Genomic DNA, 23,360 nt, shown 5'->3' with positions numbered 1-23,360 from the left:
TAGTAGTAAGAGAGCAGGAAAGGAGGGGGGGGGGTTCATAACATGAGCCAGTGTCTCTTTAAAAAAAAATTGAAGTTTCTTGTTGTATTCTGGAATGAGGTCAGACACGAGGCTCCTCATTGCACGCGCTGATTATTATTAGATTCCATTTTCGGCCAATCAGCGCGGAAGGGGGCGTGAATTTGGCGCAGAGGCAGGGTAGTGACAGCGTCCGATTGGTGGATTTTTATCGCCGTTGTATCACGGGAAGGGATAAATGCAAGCAAGGGGGGCCGGGTCTGGAGGGCTGCTTGAAACGCGACTGTAGGTCTGCAGATGGAAGGCGGACAGTGTAACTCGCTCTAGCTGCTTTTTTTTTTTTTTTTTTTTTTTTTCCTTCCCCAGCATGCATGGCTTTTGTTTCTAGGAGAGGGGACAGAGCTGATGCAGAGACAAGCACTTACCTTACACAGTATACTTGGGAGCCCTTTGTAAGTTCCCAAACGCACAGTGTGGCACTCAGACTGCGCTCTGCAGCTGTATAGACTATGTTCAGTGACCACACGGCTGATCTGATTTTATAACACAGAAGGAAGAGACTGAGAGAGACCGATCACAGGGTACAAAGTGGAGAGTGAGCTCTATGTTTTAACAGAACCTGGAAATTAAACTTTTTTTGTACGCATCTAGCCTTTTAGGGCTACTCTGGACTGAAGTATAATCGAGTTTACGGCGCATCTCAGGAGTGAATTATTGCTTGCACTGTTTCAACTCAGCTCAAACTGAAGAGGTGGAGAAAAGAGCTGAGTTTGCTTTAAAGTGAATCAGAGGACCAAGGAGAGAGGGAGAGAAAGAGCAAATACAGCTCTCCCTCCGTGTGTAACTGGACAGCATGGTGCAGAAAATGAGCCACACAGAGAGCACCGCCGAGGCGCTGTCCTTTTTTGCCGGGGATTCGAGCTCCGACTCCGGTGCATGTATGGACCTGGACCCGGCCGCCTCGCCTCTCTCCCCGGGCTCCACGGCTTCTTCGACCGCCGGCGACAAGTTGGGAGACAACCCGGCATGGTGTAAAACTCCCAGCGGCCACATCAAGAGACCCATGAACGCATTCATGGTGTGGTCACAGATAGAGAGGAGAAAGATCATGGAGCAGTCTCCGGACATGCACAACGCTGAGATCTCAAAGAGGCTAGGGAAGCGGTGGAAGCTGCTCAGAGACAGCGACAAGATCCCCTTCATCAGAGAGGCGGAGCGGCTCAGGCTCAAGCACATGGCGGACTATCCCGACTACAAGTACCGGCCAAGAAAGAAGGTAAAGTCAAGCGCGTCTAAGCCTGGCAGTAACGGAGACAAGGGAGAAAAACTTCATAGTAGCTCGAACAACACCAGCACTAAGACATCCTCATCTTCGAGGAAGAATGGATCCAAATCACCCAGCAGCAGCAAACCCCACAAATCACTTTTCGGGAGCAGCAGCAGTAGCACCAAAGCATCACTGTTTGCCTCTGAGCACCCATCAGAGCACCATCACAACTCCCTCTACAAGTCGAAATCGGTGTCCTCAGCTGCCAAGCAAATACCGGATGGCAAGAAGCCCAAGCGAGTATACGTCTTCGGGAACAGCGGAGCCAGCTTGAGCGTAAGCCCCGCGTCCTCAGTCGTGGTCCCGGCCAGCCCGACGCTCAGCAGCTCGGCGGACTCCAGCGACCCGCTGAGCCTGTACGAGGACGCGACCAGCGGCAGGGAGGAAGGCGCCGAGTCCCCCGGCAGCAGCAGTAGCCTGGGCGGGTCTTCGGAGCGCCACGGCGGACACACCTACAGCAGTCGGCGGGCTTCGTCACCCACTCCCTCCGGCTCTCACTCCTCCGCCTCGTCCCACTCGTCCTCTTCCTCTTCCTCGGAGGATGAAGAGTTCGAGGACGACTTGCTCGACATCAACCCGAGCCCCAGCTTCGACAGCATGTCGCTGGGGAGCTTTGGCTCTTCGGTGCTGGACAGGGACTGGGATTTGAACTTTGAGTCCGGCTCCGGGGGGTCCCACTTCGAGTTCCCCGACTACTGCACGCCCGAAGTCAGCGAGATGATCTCCGGGGATTGGCTGGAGTCCACCATCTCCAACTTGGTGTTCACGTACTGAGAGAGCAAAAGGCAACAAACGACAGGTAAAAAAAAAAAAAAAAAAAAATCCTGCGCGCAAAAAAAATATGATCACAAACAGAAACGGGGGTTCCAGCGACAGTGGGCGCAATAGTTTGTGTTAACTACACCAGACTAGTAAAACAAACCCCACTGAAACTAGTCCCCGTCCCTTCTCGCCTTCATCGGGCAAGAGCTGCAAGTCCTTGGAAAGCTAAACTTTAAAGCGAATAACTTGCTTTTCGTACTTTTCTTTGGATGCGTGGACTGTGGGACTCGGTACAACCACGAAAGTGTGGAGGGAGTGCAAAACAAGAGGAGAGAAAAGGAGAGCCTGGCCGTTTCCTGACAGTGAAACGCTCAGTCCTTGGACTGTTTTGAACTGAACAACTTAACTGTGATTGATTTGCACGTAATGCGGTCCGCCGTTCACTTAATCCATGTTGTTGCTGATTTGAAAAAAAAAAAAAGAAAAGAAAAAAAGGGACATTTCACAACTTTTTACCAATCGCCAAGTGAACGTCACCACTAAAAAGGTACAGAAATAGGACTGCCGTGCGACATTTTTTTATTTTTTATTGTGGTGTGTCACCGAGAGGGATTTTCTTTTTCTTATTTTTTCTTTTCTTTTTTTTTTTTTTATGAAACCGAGGTGGGTTGATGTTTTTTAAAAGTCGAATATTTTCTCAAAAGCAAAAAACATGTTAAGCATGATAGCCTACTTTGTTCCTATCTTGTGCTGAGGTTTTCTGTGAGACTGTCGAGCAGTTTAAAAACTAGTATTAGGGTTATTTAAATGGATAGGTGGCGCTCGCTTCGGTTCTTCTCTTAAAAAAAAAAAAAAAAAAAAAAAAAAAAAAAAAAATGGACATTGAAATAATCACCAGCTGTCGTAATTTTTCAGACTTCAGGATTCAACCGCAACTTCAAATCTGTGCTGAACTTTATACACGTGTTCTCTATGATTCAGGACCAAAATCCTTTAATGTTGATTTCAGATGATAGCTATAGAGAAATCCTCACCGATTTTTTTTTTTTTCATCCTCTGAGCTTTGTTTATGTATTCAGATGCCATTTTATATGGGATGTTGTATTTATATACTGGGCCAAGCATTTTTGACTTGATCTTTTTTTTTTTTTTTCTTGTATACATGATCTTGTCCTGTTTTCTTTTTTTTTTTTCTTACACAGTTTGTCAGTATGTCTGTGTCTGTCACATTTCCTTCTCAGGCGAAGGGCTAGAGTTTTAAAAACACACAACTTTTGATTTCTTTTTTATATTTAAATGTACACACTTTTGGACACTTAAAAGAGAGGAAACAGTTTGATTATTTTCTCAGTGTATTTTTGTACAAATCTATATAGAAAAATGGGGGAGTCAACAATCGGTGTGTGTAGCTTACTAATACAGCTGTATTGGATTTCCTAATGTTTAATACCCCGGCAGGCTGGTTTTCATGCTGCCTTCAAGTGCTTGTGGTAAGCTCGTACACTTTGTGAGGCTCAACTGCCTGTGGAAATGCTTTTGTGAGGACAAACAGCAGAGCAGACCTCCTAACACTGTGGTGCCTGTAGTCTTGATTTTTAGAAATTAAAGGCACCGAGCTACTTTTTTTTTGACTTAGCAGAGGAGCCAACAGGAATCAGGTGTGTAATTCGTCTTTTTAGGCAAACTTTGTTTAACTTTTACCAGCAAATACTGATGAGACTTCTTTCATGTCCAATCCGTGAACGTCTCATCTGCAGTGCAAGCATAGCAAGGGTGTAATTGCGATTTTTCCCAACAGCACTTGAAAGCAGCACCAGTCTTCGTATCAGCCTACCTTCTACGTTTACAGTGCCAGTCTGCAGGCTCCTTAAAGACACAGGAACGCATTATTTCTGGAGGCTATTACCGTGGACCATGTGGGTTTAATAGCGTCACTATCTGAAGCAGCCACTTGCTTTTTACATTTCCTGTCAGACATCTTGCCTATGACAACTACGAGGAGATTGTAGCTTTAAATTTGACTTGTTTCTTGATGTTTTCATTAACTGATGTCATATTTGCCAATCAACCACTGGATTGAACAGGCTATCAATATAGCAAGCAAACAACAAGGATGATAACATCAAGCATATTCAAATTTCTGACTTGAGTTCCGCAACACCTACTTGTACTGCGTTTCTCATTGTATTTGAATATATAATCTTTTCTACTTGTCGGCTAACTCTTAGGTAATAATTGTTTTAGTATCTTTATGGCATGGTGAATAGCATTTGTATTTCAGATTCAGGTTATTAGCTGTTGTGTTTTTCAGAAAAAAATGAAAAAATGAGGAAAAACGGTGAAACGTGAACTCGATCTTTGTATATTTGACTGTATCATAAAGCAAAAAGATTGTGTGTTTATGTACGTTGTTGCTATCGAGGACAGGCACTGTCTAGAACTGCTATCTTTTACACATCCTTACTTACATTTAAGGTGGTCAGTTCAGACTGTTTTTTTTATATATATATGAAAGCATTTTTAAATATATTAACTTTATTTTTCATCCATCCTGTGCAATATGCTGTGTAGAATTATCATTTATTGTCTCTAATCATGCCATAAACAAAGGAACCACCCTTTTTTTGAGACTCAGAGAAAGGGGGGGAACTCATGCCAGCTAAATTGTGTCCATTCACTGCCTGTCAGATTGTTGATACAAACTTGTGTACAGAACTTTTTCAAGGAAGGAAATAAATATCAGCTGGAACTGAAACTCTACAAGTGTTTTCTTGATCCTTCAACATGTTATCTCCACAAGTGGTCAGTGTTTGTGTAGGCATTATTATATGCCACAAATAAGAAAATAATAGCTAACATCAACTCCTAATGATCAGTACTAACATTGTGTTGTGATTAGTTATGGTTTTGTCATTGCTTTTAAAAAACATTCGATTTTAAATCAACATACAGGACCGTCAAAACTTTTACTTAATGTACACTGCATCAGCTAGTAGCTGTTCCCCACTTTATGGCAACACGTAATTAAGTTGGGTAGAGAAATAACAATTAATAGCAAACCATACTATGTGGATGTGGATGGGTTTCCAAAGTACATGTAATAACCAATAAAATGGTAAATGAACAGGAACTGCTTCGGGGAAATCCACTCCATTTGTGTGGCAATGTGCTTCCAAACACTAACTTCATACTTCAACAGGGTAACATTATGATTGCATGAACTGCTGAGACAGAAAAATCAAAATAGGTTATTTTTTACGGATCATTTTTTAAGGTACTGATAGTTGTTCAAATGTTGCTTCATACCAAAGAAGAAAATATTTGTTTTATAAAATATCACATTAAGTCAGTTTTTATAATCTACATCTGCTTATCCTTATGATTTTTTTTTGCACACAGCGTCTTCTACATTGAGTATGAATGGCCCGCAGACGGTTTACCAAGAGTTTGGAAAGCGAACTAAGCTATGGAAGTGCCCAGTTTAATCCCAGATAAAGTACAATATAGGCAGGACCGATTCTGAAAGATTTTAAGGCAGGCTCCACCCTCTATAGAATCAGGATGGCGTTGATTCTGTAAAAAGGCTTTGGGAAGCTTATAACTCAACTGTGGATCCAAGAAATAGATGCATTTATATGGACTCAGACAGAGAAAATCAATGAAATTGACCTGACCCCATTGTGACATATATTTGATATGTTTTCATGTAAAGTCCCCATAAGGCTTAAGTCTACATCATGCATTCAAAATATACTTAATATGGGAGTGTATATCTGGGACCTGGATATCCCATAGCGATTATTATGTGACCATATGGCATGGCCCAGCTCTAGGTCTAAAAAAAACACCGTATATCTGGTTCTCTAAACTGTGTTGCATAGTTTTTGACATCAGAAAGAAACCACATAAAAAGCAGCACTTATCTGTTCAAACAGCCATGTACAATTGATTTGTGGCTTGAGGGGCTAAAAATGAAATGCTTTATGAATAACTTAAAACTGTGGTGCTACTGGGTGAAAACAGAAAATGGTCTAGTGTCACTTGAAGTAAACAGAACACGCAAGTGGTGCTCCCAACAGCACTAAATCCCATTAATTAACCTCTACCTCCAATTATCTTTGGGTGTGATATTGTGTATTGTCACAAATTTCAAAATACGAAACTGTTTTTAGGTTCACTTGAATCTTTATGAGCATAAAACATTATAATGAATAACAAGGTATGGATGGTCAGACTGCTCTGTTCTCCTGCATATTTTACAAAACGGTCACTGTTAAAAAGATGACTCACTAATGCCTGATGATATGAAAGATATATATATATATATTGCCTGCCTTGTCACAACCCTCCTGGATAGGAAATGCAGATAGCACACAACAAAAGCCTAGAATCCAGCATGAACAGCTCAATTATGATACTGCAATTGACCAGATAAATATTTAACCTTTAGTTTTGTAATGGCCTAAAATCTATTCCTTCTGAAGAAAATTACATTGCACATTTACATCATTAATAAAAGCTGCACACATACTAGGGCCACCTTAATTGGCTTTCATATTCTTGGGCTTCCTTCCAGACTTAAGGCTGTTCTGTATTCTATTCTATTCTATTCTATTCTATTCTATTCTATTCTATTCTATTCTATTCTATTCTATTCTATTCTATTCTACTCTACCCTGTTGTGCTGTATGCTGCCGTTCAGACAGTCATAATTCCCCTTCCCCCTCTCCCAGACAGACCCTTATTGTGGGGGAAGGGCTGTTTTAGCAGCAGTCAGCCAAGGGCCCTCCAGCGTAGCTGACAAGCATGTCTGTCTGTCTACAGTTTGTAAATGTGTTTTAGTGTGTGTGCATATGTGTGAGTGTCCGTGTGCATGCGTGCCTGCATGTGCATTACACTGCATGACATGGGTATTTCTGTGGCAAGACAAGACACTGAGTATATCAACAAATATCTATATAAATATTTATATCTACCTATATATAGACATAGATACATAGATATAAATAGATATTGTCCCTTGTCGTCCATCAGCTTTTTTAAGAAAAAACTATGTAATTTGGAACAATAATTTACATATTCTGTTCTATTGCATTATAGTTCACATTTTTGTAGGACATTATTGAAAAGATGTAGCTATTACATCTTTTCAATCATATTCTTTTCAATCATAGCTATCATTAACTAATTGATGTGAAATCATGAAGTATGGGCAAAACACTAGTGGTTTTTTTGGGGTTTTTTTCAGTTCATGGTGCTTTGTATTTTTTTAATGCTATAATTGGATGCAAAATTACTTTTAGACAGCTAGACTTAAAGTATGGGAATTAGTTTGGTGTCATGAGTTCTCGTGTGGTAATAGGACAGGGAAGTAGATAAAGAGAAGTGGAAGACACAAAACAGATTGTAAACTACACTTATAATTGGAGCTATGTCTAAAAAAAAAACAGCACTGGTACTACTAAATGTTCGCACTTGCAGAGAAAATACAGTGATTGTGCAATAGTGCATGGATCCATAGCTGATGTTATGATGCTGCTGCTATAACTAAGCCCTCAGCATCGAAACAAAATGCAGATATACACATTTTTATTGCAGCTTAATTGGCTGTGCGTAACGACTAACTTTACACAGTACGTAAACAGTCTTTTCAGCTGGCCGTCATAGGGTTTGGTAAATACCCACTGCATAATACTTTATTTCTTAACATCCCCGTGATAAATATGTATGCATGTGAGGAGATAATATCTTCAGTGTGTGGTATAATCTTGCAAAAATTCCAAACAGTTACAGCACTTCTGTGTGTGCGTTAAGCTCCTCTGAGCTGTATGCAGCCTGTTCAGTGTGCAGTCTCATGCCTGGCTCAGCTGACTCCTCAGTGGGAGATGTGCAGGCAGCAGCCAGGGCAGAGCAGAGCAGAGCAGAGCGGAGCGGAGCAGGCTGACTGCTGGAGTCAGTGGCCCAGTAAAACCACAGCAGGGGGGATAAGAGCTCTGCCGGAGGGGGGGTGAGAGAGGTATGACTGTATCTCTATGTCTGCCTGTCTGTATATGTAGCCCTTCTGAGCTCAACCCAGAGAGGGTGGATGGTGCAGTGACAAGCGGGGGTATATGACTATTTCTCCCTTCTCTCTGTTTTATGCATTTTCTTGCTATTTCCTTCTTTGCACAAATGCCACGTGTTTCAGTTGTTTTCAGTACACACAGTTTCATGAACAGCAGCACTCCCCTTTTCATTATTCACCTGTGTCTCTCTGGCATATAAATGCAGGACACAGTGGTTGGTCGTGTCTGTTATGTTTAGTTTTCGAGTCTCTACCTGACTGGCTCTGTCTAGGTGTTCCCACAAGCTCGCATTCACACAAACAGAAACATCATAACCAGGATACACAGACAAGTTCCTGTTTGTTTGTCTGTTTTCTAGGACCCAGGTCGAGTTTAACAGGCAGGGCCACACAGACAACATTTCTATCTGCCCGTGAAGAAGTGTGTTGTTAATAACTGTCACTGCATGCATTTGCAAATGTATGTCTGTTGTCGGTCTGGTTGCTTTGTTTCTCTGGGGCTTGGATTTATTACATTCAGGCCTAACAGGCAGACTTACAACTGCGAGAGGGGAGACAGTTATGATTTCTTCTCTGCCTTAGCTTTTCTCTGCAACACCACACTACTCCCCTGCCTCGTTGTCCCCCCTTCTCAACACAATTGCAAAACATTACCACCGGAGACTGTATCACCAATAGCTTTGTTTCACTTTCCCTTCTTGTGTTACTTGAAAATTGCTCGACCACACATGCACTAACAGATGTTCTGTCTCACTATTTGATGTAAAAAGGTCAAGTTACTGGACTACTGCGCTCAGCAAATTTTAGAATGTAATGGGTTTACATTTATTATTCGCAGCAGGTGTATGCAAATTTGGAACTCGTGTTGGTTAAAAGAAACAAAGTCATTTTTCATGCGAAAGTTCAGAAAACGATCAACTTTAGTCCTGAATACGAGCCCCTCCTCACCACTAAAACAGCAGCATAGATTGTTGAAGAGTGTTAAAAGTCATAGGTGGTTGGATGGATCAAACACAGGACTTTCACACAGTTTGTAGCTGGCTTAAAACCAAAAATGAACGTTAACTGATTTCAGCTGATTTAACGCATGTCTAGTACCTATCAATTTTTACGTCACATACTTGTTATGTAAGTTACGCAACATCTGTAACACACGTACTCATCAAAACACTAACCATCTTCTCCGAAAAGTAATTTTGGTGCCTAAACGTAACCAAACTGCGGCGATGGCACAAAGTTAATCACGTTGATTATTGTTTCTGTGACGACTAAAGTTACCTCAAATGACCTGTTCTTTTGTTTAAGTGTGATGACATATTGGTCCTATAGAGGGCCCTAAGAATGCTCTTACACAACAGTTGAAATTAACGTATTGTGCCGTGTCTATAAGATGTGTTGGGATTTAATCAATAAATTCTGATCTAATCAAATTTAATGAGATACAATTAAGTACAACAACAGTTTTTTCAACTGTTATATGTAAAAAAAAAAAAGAAAAAAAAAGGTATAATTCTCAAATACCTTTTTTTGTGTGATTGTGTGTTTGTTTTTGTTTACATCTGTCAAGAAGATGACTGAGACCATTTCTCTGAACCTCAGGCCTAAATTAATGCCAAATAAAGCTTTTCAAGGATTGAGGTTTCACCTGGTAGCCGCACCGCTGAGCCACGGCATTATTTATTTTTACAAGCCACTCTGTGCATTACAATACAAAGAGACCTTTTTTCTTTTGTCTCTTCCTTTGTTCCCCTGCTACCTGTCCAGACACAATGGTGGTCTCCATGGCGGAGCACCCAGTAAAGTTTTTGTGAGCCTGCCTGCGCCATGTGAACACAAACATTAAGCAAAAGAAGAAGGGAAAAATAACAGAAACGATGATGCAAAGACGGTCTGGTGTGACTGTTTTAAAGTAGTTACTTTTACGGGTCTCCAGACAGACAGACAGAGAGACAGAGACAGCCAGAGACAGAGATGAGAACCAGCTCTCAATGGAAAGTACCTCCAAGACTACAAAGAGGTGTTACTGTGTAAACAAATAGCAGGTGAATAAAAAAGTCAATCAGATAAAATTGAATATAATGAGTACAAATAAGACAAAATAGACCATGACAGGTAAAATAAATGTCATTTGGAAAACGTATCAATAGAAGTTGGTGAGTTTACATAAATACACTTAATTAAAATCCTTCAACTTGCCACCATGCTCTCTGTTAGTATTCAGACGGATCCACAGTCCGATATTGTTGTGTGCATAGTTGTTTGACTTTGAGAGGGCGGGACTCTTTGGAGAGCGAAATGAACTAGGCGCGGCCAAAAGGAGCCCCATCCATCTATCACACGTGTAGACAAAGGGGACTCCACAACACAAAGCTAGATGTGCCCTCTCAAACTTTTTCCACGACGCACGGCAGCGCGCACAGAGCAAACAACCCCCAGGTGAGTTACCTCCGAGCGGGATACTGCCTTTGCTTTCTCCCCCGGAGCGATTTTTGCATTTATTTCCAGTTAAAAGTTGCGGCTGTAGTTGGTGCGTCAGCGCTCAAACTTGAGCACAAAGCAGGAGGGAGAGGGAGAGAGACATAGAGAAATCGAGGCAGCAAGGAGAGAGAGAGAGCGAGAGGAGCGGTCCCCCTTTCCTTTGTCTGATGCGGGGCGCTTTGAGGAGAGAACTTGAGGGGATGCTCAGACACGCATCTTCATAACGCTTAATAATGCTCAGCATGTGCTGCTTAGAATTAATTGACAGTAGGCTTTAAGGGAGGTGAGATGGAGTTTGTGCTTGTGCCGTATTTTTGTCTCTTGGGGATGTTGCGACACACAAGACAAAGCAGTTGCCTGTCAGAAGTTTGCGGAGGAAAGGACCTTTTACGCACGCCAGAAAAAGACAAAGTGACAAGTATTGGCTCATAGATAGTTTGTAAATAGTTTTTTTTTCGCTTGTTCAGTAATTTTTTTTGACAATGTTCTTCGTGGGTTTGCGAAGTTGCCACTGCACTATGGGAATTCAGCACAATGCAATCAGGTGTAAAGTCTCTAAGAAACAAAACGATGACACAGAATTCAACTTTTTGCACGAATAAAGAGTGACGTTTGGAGGCAAAAAGAGCGCACGTGATAAATACGAAATAGGTTCGTTTCCAAAATCTCTAAGAAACTTGTTATAGTTCATTGGAAACAGATCAACAGGTATAAGTCGCTGCAGCTTCTTTGTTACTGTAAAGGCTCCTTTGTTCTCAGTCCATACAAAGAAAACCAGCAGAAAGGAGCGCAAATCCATCTGGACACAACTTTTAGAACACGTCAAATTAATTGCTAACAAATATTTTCCATTTAGTTGTTTAATCTTAAAATTTCAAAGTGTTAAATTAGCTTTTATTTGCCTTTTTTCTTTCACATATATAAAAACCCGCCGAGACATTTCAAATTAAAGGCTTAACTTGAGGTTTATTTGAGAGTTTCACTTTGATTTTTGTTAATTGCAAATAACTGAAGTTTCCATACTTTTTTTTTTTTTTAACTTTCTTTATCTTGTAAAGGTGTGGCCAAACAACTTGTTTGAATTTGCTGCATTCCACTGTACAGTAGCCCTACCCTAAAACTTTTTATTAGGCAACATACAAAATAATTACATCCACAGGATTGATTTGCAACAGGAAACAAAATTTGTTTTGAATTCTGTGAAACATTTTTTTGACTGTTTGTATTACAACTTTTAAAAAACTAATTTCCCATTCACCTCTCACTAATACCATTTTTTACACTGCGTATTCACACCCAAAGTGTTAATCGGATATAATTTAACATATAAATTTAATTTAATATTCTGTTTTATTATCAGTTTTATGCAAAGAGCAAATTTGTTGTTGCATTGACATAAAGTTTTCCCTACAGTGCTCTCAATCTCTTTTTTTTTTTCTTCATTTCTCTGGAAACTGTCCCTAGGTGGGATTTTAACAGAGATTACCCAGCAAAGCATTTCCTGCCGTGGGAGGTTAAGGAAATAAAAATATGTGGAAATCACATGGAAGATGTACAGAGTCACCTATCAAGCAACTCTTGAAACGAAGAGGAGGATTAAGAGCCTATGCAGTTTTCTTTTGGAGAAGGTGAAGACTTATCTCATAAGGATTTAGACTTCAGCAGCAGCAGTGCCAGTCGGATTGCATTTTAGGCACACTTGGAAATCTGAAACTCATGGAGACACTTTGAGGATTATAAAAAATGTGTAGTATGTCTCTCTACAAGACACGGCCTGGGCCAAAGTCCCCGGGATAGCAGGATATTGCATTTCTGATCCTCCTCGGCCCTCCGCATGGGTAGGTAATATTACTTTTTAGTGGGATGTGCGATGTGGCACTTGTTCAACCACTTGTTTGCAGGGCTGGTACAGCTGTCCAATCCCCAGCCACACATACACACACACACACACACACACACACACACACACACACACACACACACACACACACACACACACACACACACACACACACACACACACACACACACACACACACACACACACACACACACACACACAAACACGTCATCCTGTCTATATAGCAGCTGAATTAAGGGAGAAGTTGCGCTGCTTAAGCAGTTTAAACAATCAATACTGTACAGAAACAATGCTATTGTCTGCTGTTTTGTTAAGTGATGCCACAAGTAAGAGTTGATTTTTCACACTTGTGGAATGTGGTACACACTCAGTCAGTAAAATGCCAAAAGTCTCTTAATAAACATAGAACGTTTTCAAAGTTTCTGACACATGACCTCTCATCTGTTTGATAAAATAACATATTAAAGGCTGATTCGATCTAATGCAAATTTGTACAATTAAGTATGAGCCAGTACCTCATCAGTTTTTTTTTTTTTTTTAATCTTTTAATGTCCGTATAAATGGCATGCATGGCCCTGAATAGTCATATATTGTCACATGTAGCAGACTTAATTCAAGTGTCCATTACCAGTTTTGTGTATGATTTTGAAATGTTCTCTGATATTAGTGTTTGATTTACAGTTGTTCTAAAGTTGCATGTATTACGATCTGATCTGCAATATAGTGGCAACATGGCTTTACTTCGTCAAACTATTCAGTTCATTTAGGGGACAGGACATGCGTGACAGCATCTCGTCGAAGAAGGTGCTTTAGTATTATGTCTAATGCTGTCGCAGCAACTAATTCAAAGAAAATGCAAGCGTCCCTCGGAACCTTTACTTACACTATACTATTAGTAAGTGAGAGAGAGAGAGCGACATTCACTCCTTTCTCTCTCTTTGCAGCCCCTTATCAATGATGTCACTGACAGCCAATGAGAGCATACAACTGTTACTTGTCAGCATCCAAGCTCCGCCTCCAGCCTCTTTGGGCATGGCAGCCCACATGGTCCTGCAGCATCACATTTTCACAATGCTTTACTGTGCAGCAGAGAGAGGCAGATATATAAGGATGTGGCTGCTGGCTGTGTGCGCTGATATTAATCTACCGTGTAGCCTCGGAAATTAATTGTTTATCTCTGTAAGCAAACAGCATGCAAGGAACAATTTATGGAGTTCAGAGAGATTCGTTTTTTATAAAACATGAATTATTAGCCAAAAATACATCAGCCTTTCAGACAATCAATTTTAAAGAAAAATATATGAGGGGTTAAAGCCAACCAAAAAAAATACAGATGCACTGTATTTCATGATTCCAATAGCATTCAATTAATAAATGCTAAATTATAGACACAAAACTATTGGTGAAGTATAAAAAAGGCTAAATTATATTTAAAAAAAAAAAAAGATGAAAGGTGACTTTGCAACTATCAGGTCAGAAGATAAAAAAGCATAAGTGTACCTGACAGTATCTATGTCATCTTAAAAACAAATTAAATACACTTGTCAACCGACGAGTTTTAAGACTTAGGGAGAACGGTATTTACACGCCTTCTGCTGCTCTTGTGGCACAGACTCAGTTCACAGCTTTGAAATGACTGGATCAGTGGGAATCAAGGTCGGTCAGCACCATGACACGCAGGTGGGACAGATCTAGGTCAGTGGTAGAGTAGGTGCTGATGAGTCATGCATCTACCGTACCGTAGGATTAGAGAGCGACAGAGATAGAGACCATCCAGACACGCAGGGATCCTAACCTTAATATGTGCTATAGCGACTCCTGAATTGCAACTTTTTTTGCGCCGCTGGTGTATCTTGAATTGAACTGGATGATGTCTGCATTATTATTACTATTGCAGGTGCATCCAGGATAGCTTTATTTAAGAAAAATCATTTTCTCTTTGATGTAATGTGTAAATGGATCTAAAGCTCTGCAGATTAAGCTCATATCTACACCTGGCCTGCTTTACACCCATGATGCATTGGATAACAAGTGTGCAGATTCAATCCAGCACCCAGAAAATGGACTGGTGAATGAAACAGAAACATCATCTCTAACATAACTAATCATTATGACAGGCCTAGCACTGAGCTTTTAATAGGCGTTGCAGTGGCATGCTTTCTCCTACAATACAGCATGCTCCACTGTGTGCAGCTCAATTACATTGCTTATCATTAATGCTATTATCAAGTACGGCGCAGTCTTCCTAACATTTGCCATTTGGCGGACGCTTCATGAGAGCATACATTCTTTTGTACAGCGGTCCCAGTGGGAGCTCCTCGTCCAAACCTAATCCACTGGGTTACACAGGACAACATTAATCTGTGGCATCTTCCTCTTCTGAAGTTTAATATCCATCTCATTAATCGTTTAACACCCTCCCTTTCTTAGCAGCACATATACAACTAAATCTGTGTCACCATAATATCCCATTCATCGCTATTTGCTATCACACTAATATAAAGTAAATTTATCTTTGTGGTGAAGTCTGATGAGAGCCACAAATCATGTTACAGTGTTGGAGCAATGCAGTCTACCTTATAGGCTCGGTGAAACCCATTCTACAGACATAAACATGTTTAAATAATCCTCATCCAGTGTAACGCCCAACATTTCCGTAAACTGGACCGATGTTATGCAAAGTGTATAAGACTAGAATACAACATTAGGCCTAGAGTAACTAATCACTACCCTAAGCCTAATTCTCTCTGACATCCTGTGGTCAGCCTCAGGAAAGTTATCAGGTTTATTTTTACCACTCATTGCATGTAGCTCGTGGGCATTGCAGCTTGTAGTCCCCCAACAATGCATTTATGTGTACACTAGTTGTATTTTCTGGTTCATCAAACAACAAAATGACAGCAAATACCAGTTACGGTCTGATCTGTTTCTGCAGCATTTAATACTAACATACGCAACACTGTTGACCTATCTCCAGCTATGATTACACAATTGAGTTGCTACTATTTTTACACTGATAACTTATGTTTACGACAGATGGGCAAATACATTTTGAGTGGAATCTTTAAAGCTTAACAGCTGCTCAGACAGATTTTGTATGTGTTGTGCACTATGAGACTTGACACAAAAAAAAGAAAGTCAGTTAAGATGAGCAAGATGCCAAAAAAACAAAAAACAAAACACAGCAATAATAATTTTGTTTAATTTTCTTCACCAGCTGAATTTAGATTGATGTTCCTTTTGTGTGTATCAGTGAGTCATGCAGGACACTACAGTGTGTACAGTAGAGTGAATTACAGTGCAGTAAAACATTAGGCCCACCATTACTAATCGTGACGACAGTCCTAATTCTCCAAACTACAGGCATTCTGTGGTCATCCTGTTGCAAACTATCAGAGCTTAGTTTTACCACTCGGCGCCTGTAGCCGCGAGATAAGTCAACGTGCTTTGCTGGCATGCTAATACATACCAGCACTGGGGGACAGGAATAAATTATTTCTTTATGACTGCGCACAAGGCAGAGCATTTGAAGGAGGGGATGAAGAGATAGAGAGGGAGCACAGGGAGATGAAGCAGAAAGAAGAGACATTGGGATAAATGATGGACAGGAAAGAAAGGGAAGGGAAAGAGAGGAAATGTAGGGATGCAGATTGAGAGGAGGAATCGAGTGAGAAAGAGAGGTGAAAAGTACAAGCATATTGCAGATAAGCTTTACAGTATCAGCCTTTCTTCAGTTTATGGTATGCCTCTCACCAGGACTGTGGTGAGAGAAGTAGTCGCGAGTGGAGGAATCATTTCATTTTTCAACTTTGAGACATACGGTATAAAAAACATATAACTGGAACACTTTCATCAGACAGGTAACATTTAAAGCTACGAGCTCAGGAGGTTTGTTTTGGAATATAATAATTGTGCAGATGTATTTTGCTGCTTTGACCTGAAAACTACTCAACCTGCATCTAAACATGTGACCTTTTGAGGGATTCTGCCCCACTTTTAAATACCCACATCCTGCAATGAGAAATAACGGGCAGATCGTGTACAAAAATAGTGTGGGTGAAATCATTTTAGTGGGAAAGCTACGACAGAGACAACATTTAATAGCCACTTAGAATCTCTGAGGAAAAATGAGGACAGGACTTTAAAATTCTATTTAATTGTTTTGTGTTTGGGTTTAAATGCTAATGTCTTGTTCTGTGCCGCACTACGTGTTTATACTTTTATGTCTGATGCACATTTGCCCTCTGGGAATTTAGAGAAGTCAAAACCAAACTGGAGACAATTGCATGACAAATCAGTCAGAAAACACATGAGCGCCAAATCAGAATTCACTGGATGACAGCTCACATGGTGTGTCTGCGCAGCAGGTCTAACGGTCTCTAAGATATTGCTTTCCAGTCCTCTTTTTTCCCCAGCCCAGGTATAGATATAGGGACACAGTTTCCAATAACAGGTTTAGCCAGTTGTCTGTCTGTCTATTACAGATCAACTTATTACTCCATAAATGCACAGCATGTTGCTGTCTGGGGATGGACTGATAATCCCTCTAAAGACGGGGGTTTTATCAAAGCTAAATCTGCTCCACACGCACGCACGCACACACACACACACACACACACACACACACACACACACACACACACACACACACACACACACACACACACACACACACACACACACACACACACACACACACACATGCACACACACACGGACAGGCATGCATAAGGAATGCTCACATGGGAACATAAACATATAGACTTTCCTGGTGGGAACACAGACGTATGTGTAAAGACGGGGATTTCATCACAGACAAATCTGTTATTCTCTGGTAGTTAAGAGATTACAGAGCTGTGATTTTATAGACACAAACACACACACACACACACACACACACACACACACACACACACACACGTCATTTGTGGATCAACACCGCAGTAAACGTAGTCAAGTGATATTAGTGCTTGTAGGCTTTAATACTGTGATTGACTGTGGTTTGATAACATGATTAAGACTGAGTAAATCACTTTGGTGACAGCTTTATTTATGTGCACTAACTTCTGTTTTTTTCATGATGCTTTTCATTTCCATTCACAGCCAGAACTGTATTGTTTGGTTGCTATTCTCTCCAATCACTAAATATTGCAACTGCAAGGCTGATTTCTATTTCTTTTGTTTTTAGTAAATAGTTTAATAGAAATCTTTCTTCTTCTTTTGCATTTTGAAAATCACAAGCAAAGCGAAGTGACCCCAGTTGATCTAGTTGGGTGTCAAACAGGCTCATGCCGTGTCTGAGTAAAGCAGAGAACTCTCAGTCAGGTGCTCTATTGTGCATCCTAATTGAAACGACATCTGTCTCGAGCTAATTGATCCGTAGCGGTGCCAGACGACAGTGAATGAGGACGCTTCAACACCAGGTTATTGAGACAAAAGCTGCCAATGATGGAGACCCACCTTGCAGCCAAGCAGGCCAGTGTCCTGGGGTTAAACCTAGACTGAGCTGGCTCTGTTTTTCCAGACCATCAACTTGGTGCAGAGTAAGACCCACCATTAGTGCACGGTTGGACTGCCCTTTGTGCTGCGTATTCAGTCTTATTTAGGAGTACATGATCTGAGTGTACCACTCCTCCTTTCCGTACAGAGTTATCCTTCTAACTCTTTGGCACAAGTTTAAGCACAGCCTATTATGTATATGTCAAGCATCAGAGAAGGAGGACTACAATTGCTGCTTTGCTCTGAGTTTATGAAGACATACAGCAGTTTCACAGGTGGACCAAGTGGCAATGAAAAACATGTCAACACTGGTCAAAAGGAGTGAATTCAACTATATATCAACACCATAATGACTTGTGGAAAAAACAAAAACTGACTTATTGACGGAGTTTAGGAGAAAAGTGCTTTTTGAATGGGAGTCTATTGGAGCCATTGTGTTTTTTGGAGCCAGACTCAAGTGGCCCTCAATTGGATTGCACTTTAAGGTACTTCTGCATTGGCTTCACATCCCAGACCTATATCCATATGAGGAGGTCTTATTCGTAAACTTGGTCGGGTGGCAGGAGTTGAAGGTTTCAAACTCAAATTTGCACTGCTCATATTTCCAGGTTATGTATAATTTGGGAAAAGTGATAAGGCTAGAGAGGATTCTTACCTCCATTTGTTTTTGTAAACAAATATACAGTAATTTTCTGTCACCTTTCCACATTTTCCTCTACAAAATCCTTCTGTCAGCCAGAGAGTGATGTTTCTCTATATTAGGTAGTAGCATCCCTTAACTGTCAGCCCCCAAACAGTTGAGTGCAAACTAAACCTTGTAAACTGAAAGGAAAATTAAAGCCTCCTGTTCTGTTTGAAACTGTCATCCTTTGATTTCCTGAGGACTTGTAATGTTTTGACAGTAATTATTTAAAATATTTATTTTACAAAACAAAAAAACGATCACAGCAAAATAGAAACTATATTTTATGAAGTGATAAAAGCACAGGAGGATGACTGTGAATCTACAGTGATGTAAAACCATGAAGGAATGTAATAAATGAGCACCAAACTCCAATCCTGCTGCCCTGGAAGTGTCACTTAAGATTTTTTTTCTTTCTTTCCTGCATTTGTTTTTAGATCATTTGTCTTCACTTATTTAATGAGACCAAGCATAGTAAATTATTGTTTCCTCCAACAGCCAACAGCTTGTGCCTGGCTTGGTAACTTCAGATAGAAAACTCAATATAAAACAGATGTTTCAATTTGATATCGTACTGTTTTACTACTGTAATGCTAATCCATGGTGCACTGTGGTTATTTTAGAGTTTAGAGCTATTTTCAGGAAGGTTTTGCCAGGAGAAGTAATCTTGTTCAGATATAGCTGTCAGATTAGAGTTAGGTGACATATTATTATTAAATAGGATGCTTTTTTTTTTTTTTAATACCTGAAATAATATTTTTGTGTGTGTTTATTTGACAATGTGTGCTATATACCTATCAGGGTTGGGGCAGTTATATCTAAGCGGGCTTATCCAAAATATTATCTTGTGTCATCTTTCCTTTGCACTTTGTCAGGACTGTGGTTGACTCGTGCTGAAGCTGATCTGTTTTGATGGAGATATCTTTGAGTTTAGTCCAGTGTGATAAAACAGATTATGCTGTGTAACACGAGCTGAGATATCAGACTTTAAACTGTCCCAGTCTCTGCCTTTGTGGGTCCAACACACCTCTTTCTTCCTTTGTGCATGCATACAAACAAACTCTGCTTTTAGGAACATTATACTTTTTAAAAAAAATCAAGATTACAGCATAGGACTAAGATCTCTGATTCATCGGACTCAGTGCTGTGTCTGACCCTCGAGGAGATAACGGATCACATGTCGACAGCTGGTGATAGGAGACAACGCCCAGACCTGAACATGTCAGCTGGACCAGGATTCATGCTGCTTTTTTGGTCTTCCCTCTCAAATTAATTTGATATGCACACATTTTTTTTTTAGATGCATTTCAATATATGAAACATCTTTTGTTATGATAAATTTGGAAAGATGAACATTTCCCATTAACACATCTCTTCCTGTCCACTCATTTATCCATCCATCCAAATATTATTCTGTTCTAGGATGCAAATTTTGCTGATACCATGCTGCATGATAACACACTGTGAGATGACTCAAATTTTTATCAGTGATTGCCAAATTATTTTATGATTTGCATCAGAGGTCATCCATCTACAGGAATCTCTGTGTAAGGGTGTGCTACTTATAGCTGTGTGATGGTGAATGTAAAAAGTTGGGCTTCCTGGAGGCAGATTATGCCTCAGACCGAAAGCCTTCCCGTAAGAGTATCTGCATTGACACGATTTTCCAGTCCAGTGCAAGGCATAATCTGAGTGCTCGGAAATAGGCTGAATAAGCCCAAGTAAATGTGCCGCTCTCAATAATGTAGTAGCTCCAAGCTGGGTACAGACTGTATGATGGACACTGGTGGATACAAGCCCAATTTCTCATAAAACATGGGACCACACACAGCAGGGGGGGGGGGGTTGTATTTAATATGAAAGCAGTTTAAAACAATCAGGACTCTCATTGAAATAAATATGTATAGTTTGGCATTCCCCTGTAGTCATCCTCTAATAATGCGCATTTGTCACATTTGTAAAAGGTCATAAAATCCAGATTGCAACTTTAAAATGAGGCTTTTAAAGATCTTTTATAGAGAATAAAGGTTGACATATTTCTTTTTAGGCCTTCTCATAAGAGGTCAATGTGTAATCTCTGCTGGGAATGTGGCTGAATAAGGCCAAGTCATGCCCTGCTCTTATTATTATGCATCTCATTACTATGCGTCAGCTGTTGGCTATTCTGTACTACGCTGTGTTGCCAGCGCTGGTTCACAAGGTCAAATTCATGGTACTTGTAAATGTCCTTGCTGAATAAAATTAGATTCGGACTCAATCTGTGTGTAGAGTATGTGTGTGTGTGTGACAATCACTGAAATTAGCACACACACAAACACACACTGACACACATACACGCACACACACACACACACACACACACACACACACACACACACACACACACACACACACACACACACACACACACGCACATTTGTAAACCCAGCCCACATATTGCGTTTGTTGTACAGCCTTTGGCAGTGTTCACAACACCTCCACTTTAATCCAGCGCTGAATCACATATAGACCCCCCTTTTTTTTTTCTTTTTTTTTTTTCCCCAGATAAGGTCAAGGCTTCATCTTCAGCTGAGAAATGAGAAATGAACTGAGTAAGCATGAGTCACGCTTTCAATTATGCATTAGCCAGTTACCCAGCACACTGTGACAGACAAGTAGTGTTAGCTTTCAGATAGCTGTCACAGGCTAGACTTACACGTGACTACGCAATGCACCGTCCTTTCTTGGAAATCAGAAAACAGTGAGATAATAATCCAAAACTGAAACCCTCACTAAACATTTACTGTTTAACAATCAACGTTACTTACCTCTTCATTGCTCGTTAACCAGTTACAAAGAGTTAACAAACTGCTGCACTAGATCTTTGTTATATTCAAGTCTAATTTGCTCTTTTTCCAAATTAAAGTGGGCCCATGTACGTACCTTAATTGGTATAGAGGGAATTAAGAATGCTCACATGCAACTCAATTGTCTATTCATGACTCATTCACTTTTATTACAAACTACCTGCTTTCATATCACTACTTCAGGCAGCCTAGATGATTCTGACTGGGTTCATGCTGGCGAAAATAAAAATCTGAATCATCTGCATATTTTTGCAAATACAAAGTTAATCCTTGTGCATCATTTAGGCAACTTTTCAGTTGGGTTTGGTAGATAATCCACTTCCAGCCTCGGGGCCATGCATATGCATGAGTGTGTAAGTGTTTCATGCATATCGATTCTGTGTTCATTTGTGAGCCTCTTTTTTTTTCTTTCTGTCGTTTGTGTTTGTTGTGTGTGCGTGCGTGTGTGTGTGTGTACGTGTGTGTGTGTGCGTGTGTGTGTGTGTGCGTGCGTGTGTGTGTGTGCGTGCGCGCACACGTCGGTCTCTGTGCTGCTGTTGTTTGTATGCAGATAGACAGAGGCCGCTTTACCAGCTACTTAGTAAGCTCTCTGATGTCCTCAGCTATGTGTGTGGTAATGAGAGCTGCTGACACAGTGAACTGTGGCCACTCAGACACAAAGTTATTCAGCATGAAAGCATGCAGACACAAGGACGCTTGCAAATAGGTGTTTACTCTTTTCTTTTTCCAACACTTTCTCTGTCCATTTTACCGCATGTCTTACTATCTGTCCCCCCTTTAATTTATTCTCTCTTTCTTTCCCTGGTGCCTTCCCCTCCTCTCTGCCTTTTTTCCCCCTCCGACTTAATTTCTCCGTCTTATTTTCTCTATCACACACAGACACACAGTGAAATGCTGCCTTGCCACAAAAGACAGTGCGAGCACTGCGCCAGCCTCCTCTTCAGTTCACCGCCAGTTCACTCTGCTCCACACTGACAGAAATGATGCTAGACAGAAATGCAAATTTGACAATGACATCGATGCCAGCCTCAAATGTTAACATTCTTCCTCAAAACTTTAGGTAGCAATTTGCATTCACTTGAAAGGGAAACTCTAGACTTTTAGACACAGGTTTGTATTTTACTCGTCTCAGTGGAACTCAATCTGTCTTAGACTGATAATGTGCTGTCACTTTGTGCTGATTCATCTGTCCCTGGAGCTTCCAAAGAATCTAAAAATATTCTGTCAAACTTTGTGAAAGCAAAAAGCATCTCATTTGATAAAAAAAAAAAAAAAAGTGGCATCATTATTTTTTCAAAAGTGCATTCTGGAACATAGTCAGCAAAAGCTAGATTCATCTCTTTGTAATGCCCTTGTAAAAACTATTAATCCATCAAAGTCGCTGGTTTGGTGCAGTCACTTCTTACAGTGTGGTTTGCTGGTAATCTGGTTGGCTGACGGTGACAAGCTGTTTTACAGACTTTTTCAGTCTCAGAATGAAAACTAAAGAGGGTGTGGAGGAAAGACAACTTGTCCTTGTCATGTGGAGTATTTTTTCCCAGTTAGACTGTGCCCTTAGACAAGAACATAAGAATCCCTGCTGAGTTAGGCACTCTCCATCAGTCCGTGTGTGGATGTCTCTCTCATCAGCTCAAGCTCTCACTCACTTTTTCTTTTTCTCTCCCCTCTAGTTACACTTTGACTTTGTCTTCTCTCCCTCAGCTTCATGCTGATATGTATTGCTGTCTTTCAGAATTTGCATTTAGAGTTTCCTTGCGCCAGTGCAGCCCGCCTGTCACAGTTGGGAAGCCTGTCTGTCTTTTCCTCTCTTCCTCACTATTTCT

The 23,360-nt window shown here is 40.7% G+C and overlaps 1 protein-coding gene and 1 long non-coding RNA gene across 2 annotated transcripts in view; both read left to right on the top strand.

Moving 5' to 3' along the window:
* Positions 1-276: 276 nt before the first annotated feature.
* On the top strand, positions 277-4,862 carry sox4b (SRY-box transcription factor 4b). Its single transcript, XM_069693223.1, has one exon. It carries the CDS (start codon positions 872-874, stop codon positions 2,117-2,119), a length of 1,248 nt encoding a protein of 415 aa, XP_069549324.1. The 5' UTR covers positions 277-871; the 3' UTR covers positions 2,120-4,862.
* Positions 4,863-10,531: 5,669 nt separating this feature from the next.
* The window catches only part of LOC138617887 (uncharacterized), a 110,186-nt gene continuing 97,357 nt past the window's right edge, over positions 10,532-23,360 (top strand). The window contains exons 1-2 of the long non-coding RNA XR_011310685.1: positions 10,532-10,607; positions 12,114-12,487. This is a non-coding gene — a long non-coding RNA (uncharacterized lncRNA). The remainder of the gene's footprint in view (positions 10,608-12,113; positions 12,488-23,360) is intronic.

The sequence above is a fragment of the Brachyistius frenatus genome, unplaced genomic scaffold (assembly GCF_029030835.1).
Source record: "Brachyistius frenatus isolate BFR_SWC_R1_liver_20210118 unplaced genomic scaffold, ASM2903083v1 Contig_14, whole genome shotgun sequence".
Taxonomy (NCBI): domain Eukaryota; kingdom Metazoa; phylum Chordata; class Actinopteri; family Embiotocidae; genus Brachyistius; species Brachyistius frenatus.
The sequence above is the reverse complement of the archived record's forward strand: the minus strand, read 5'-3'. Positions and strand labels throughout refer to the sequence as shown.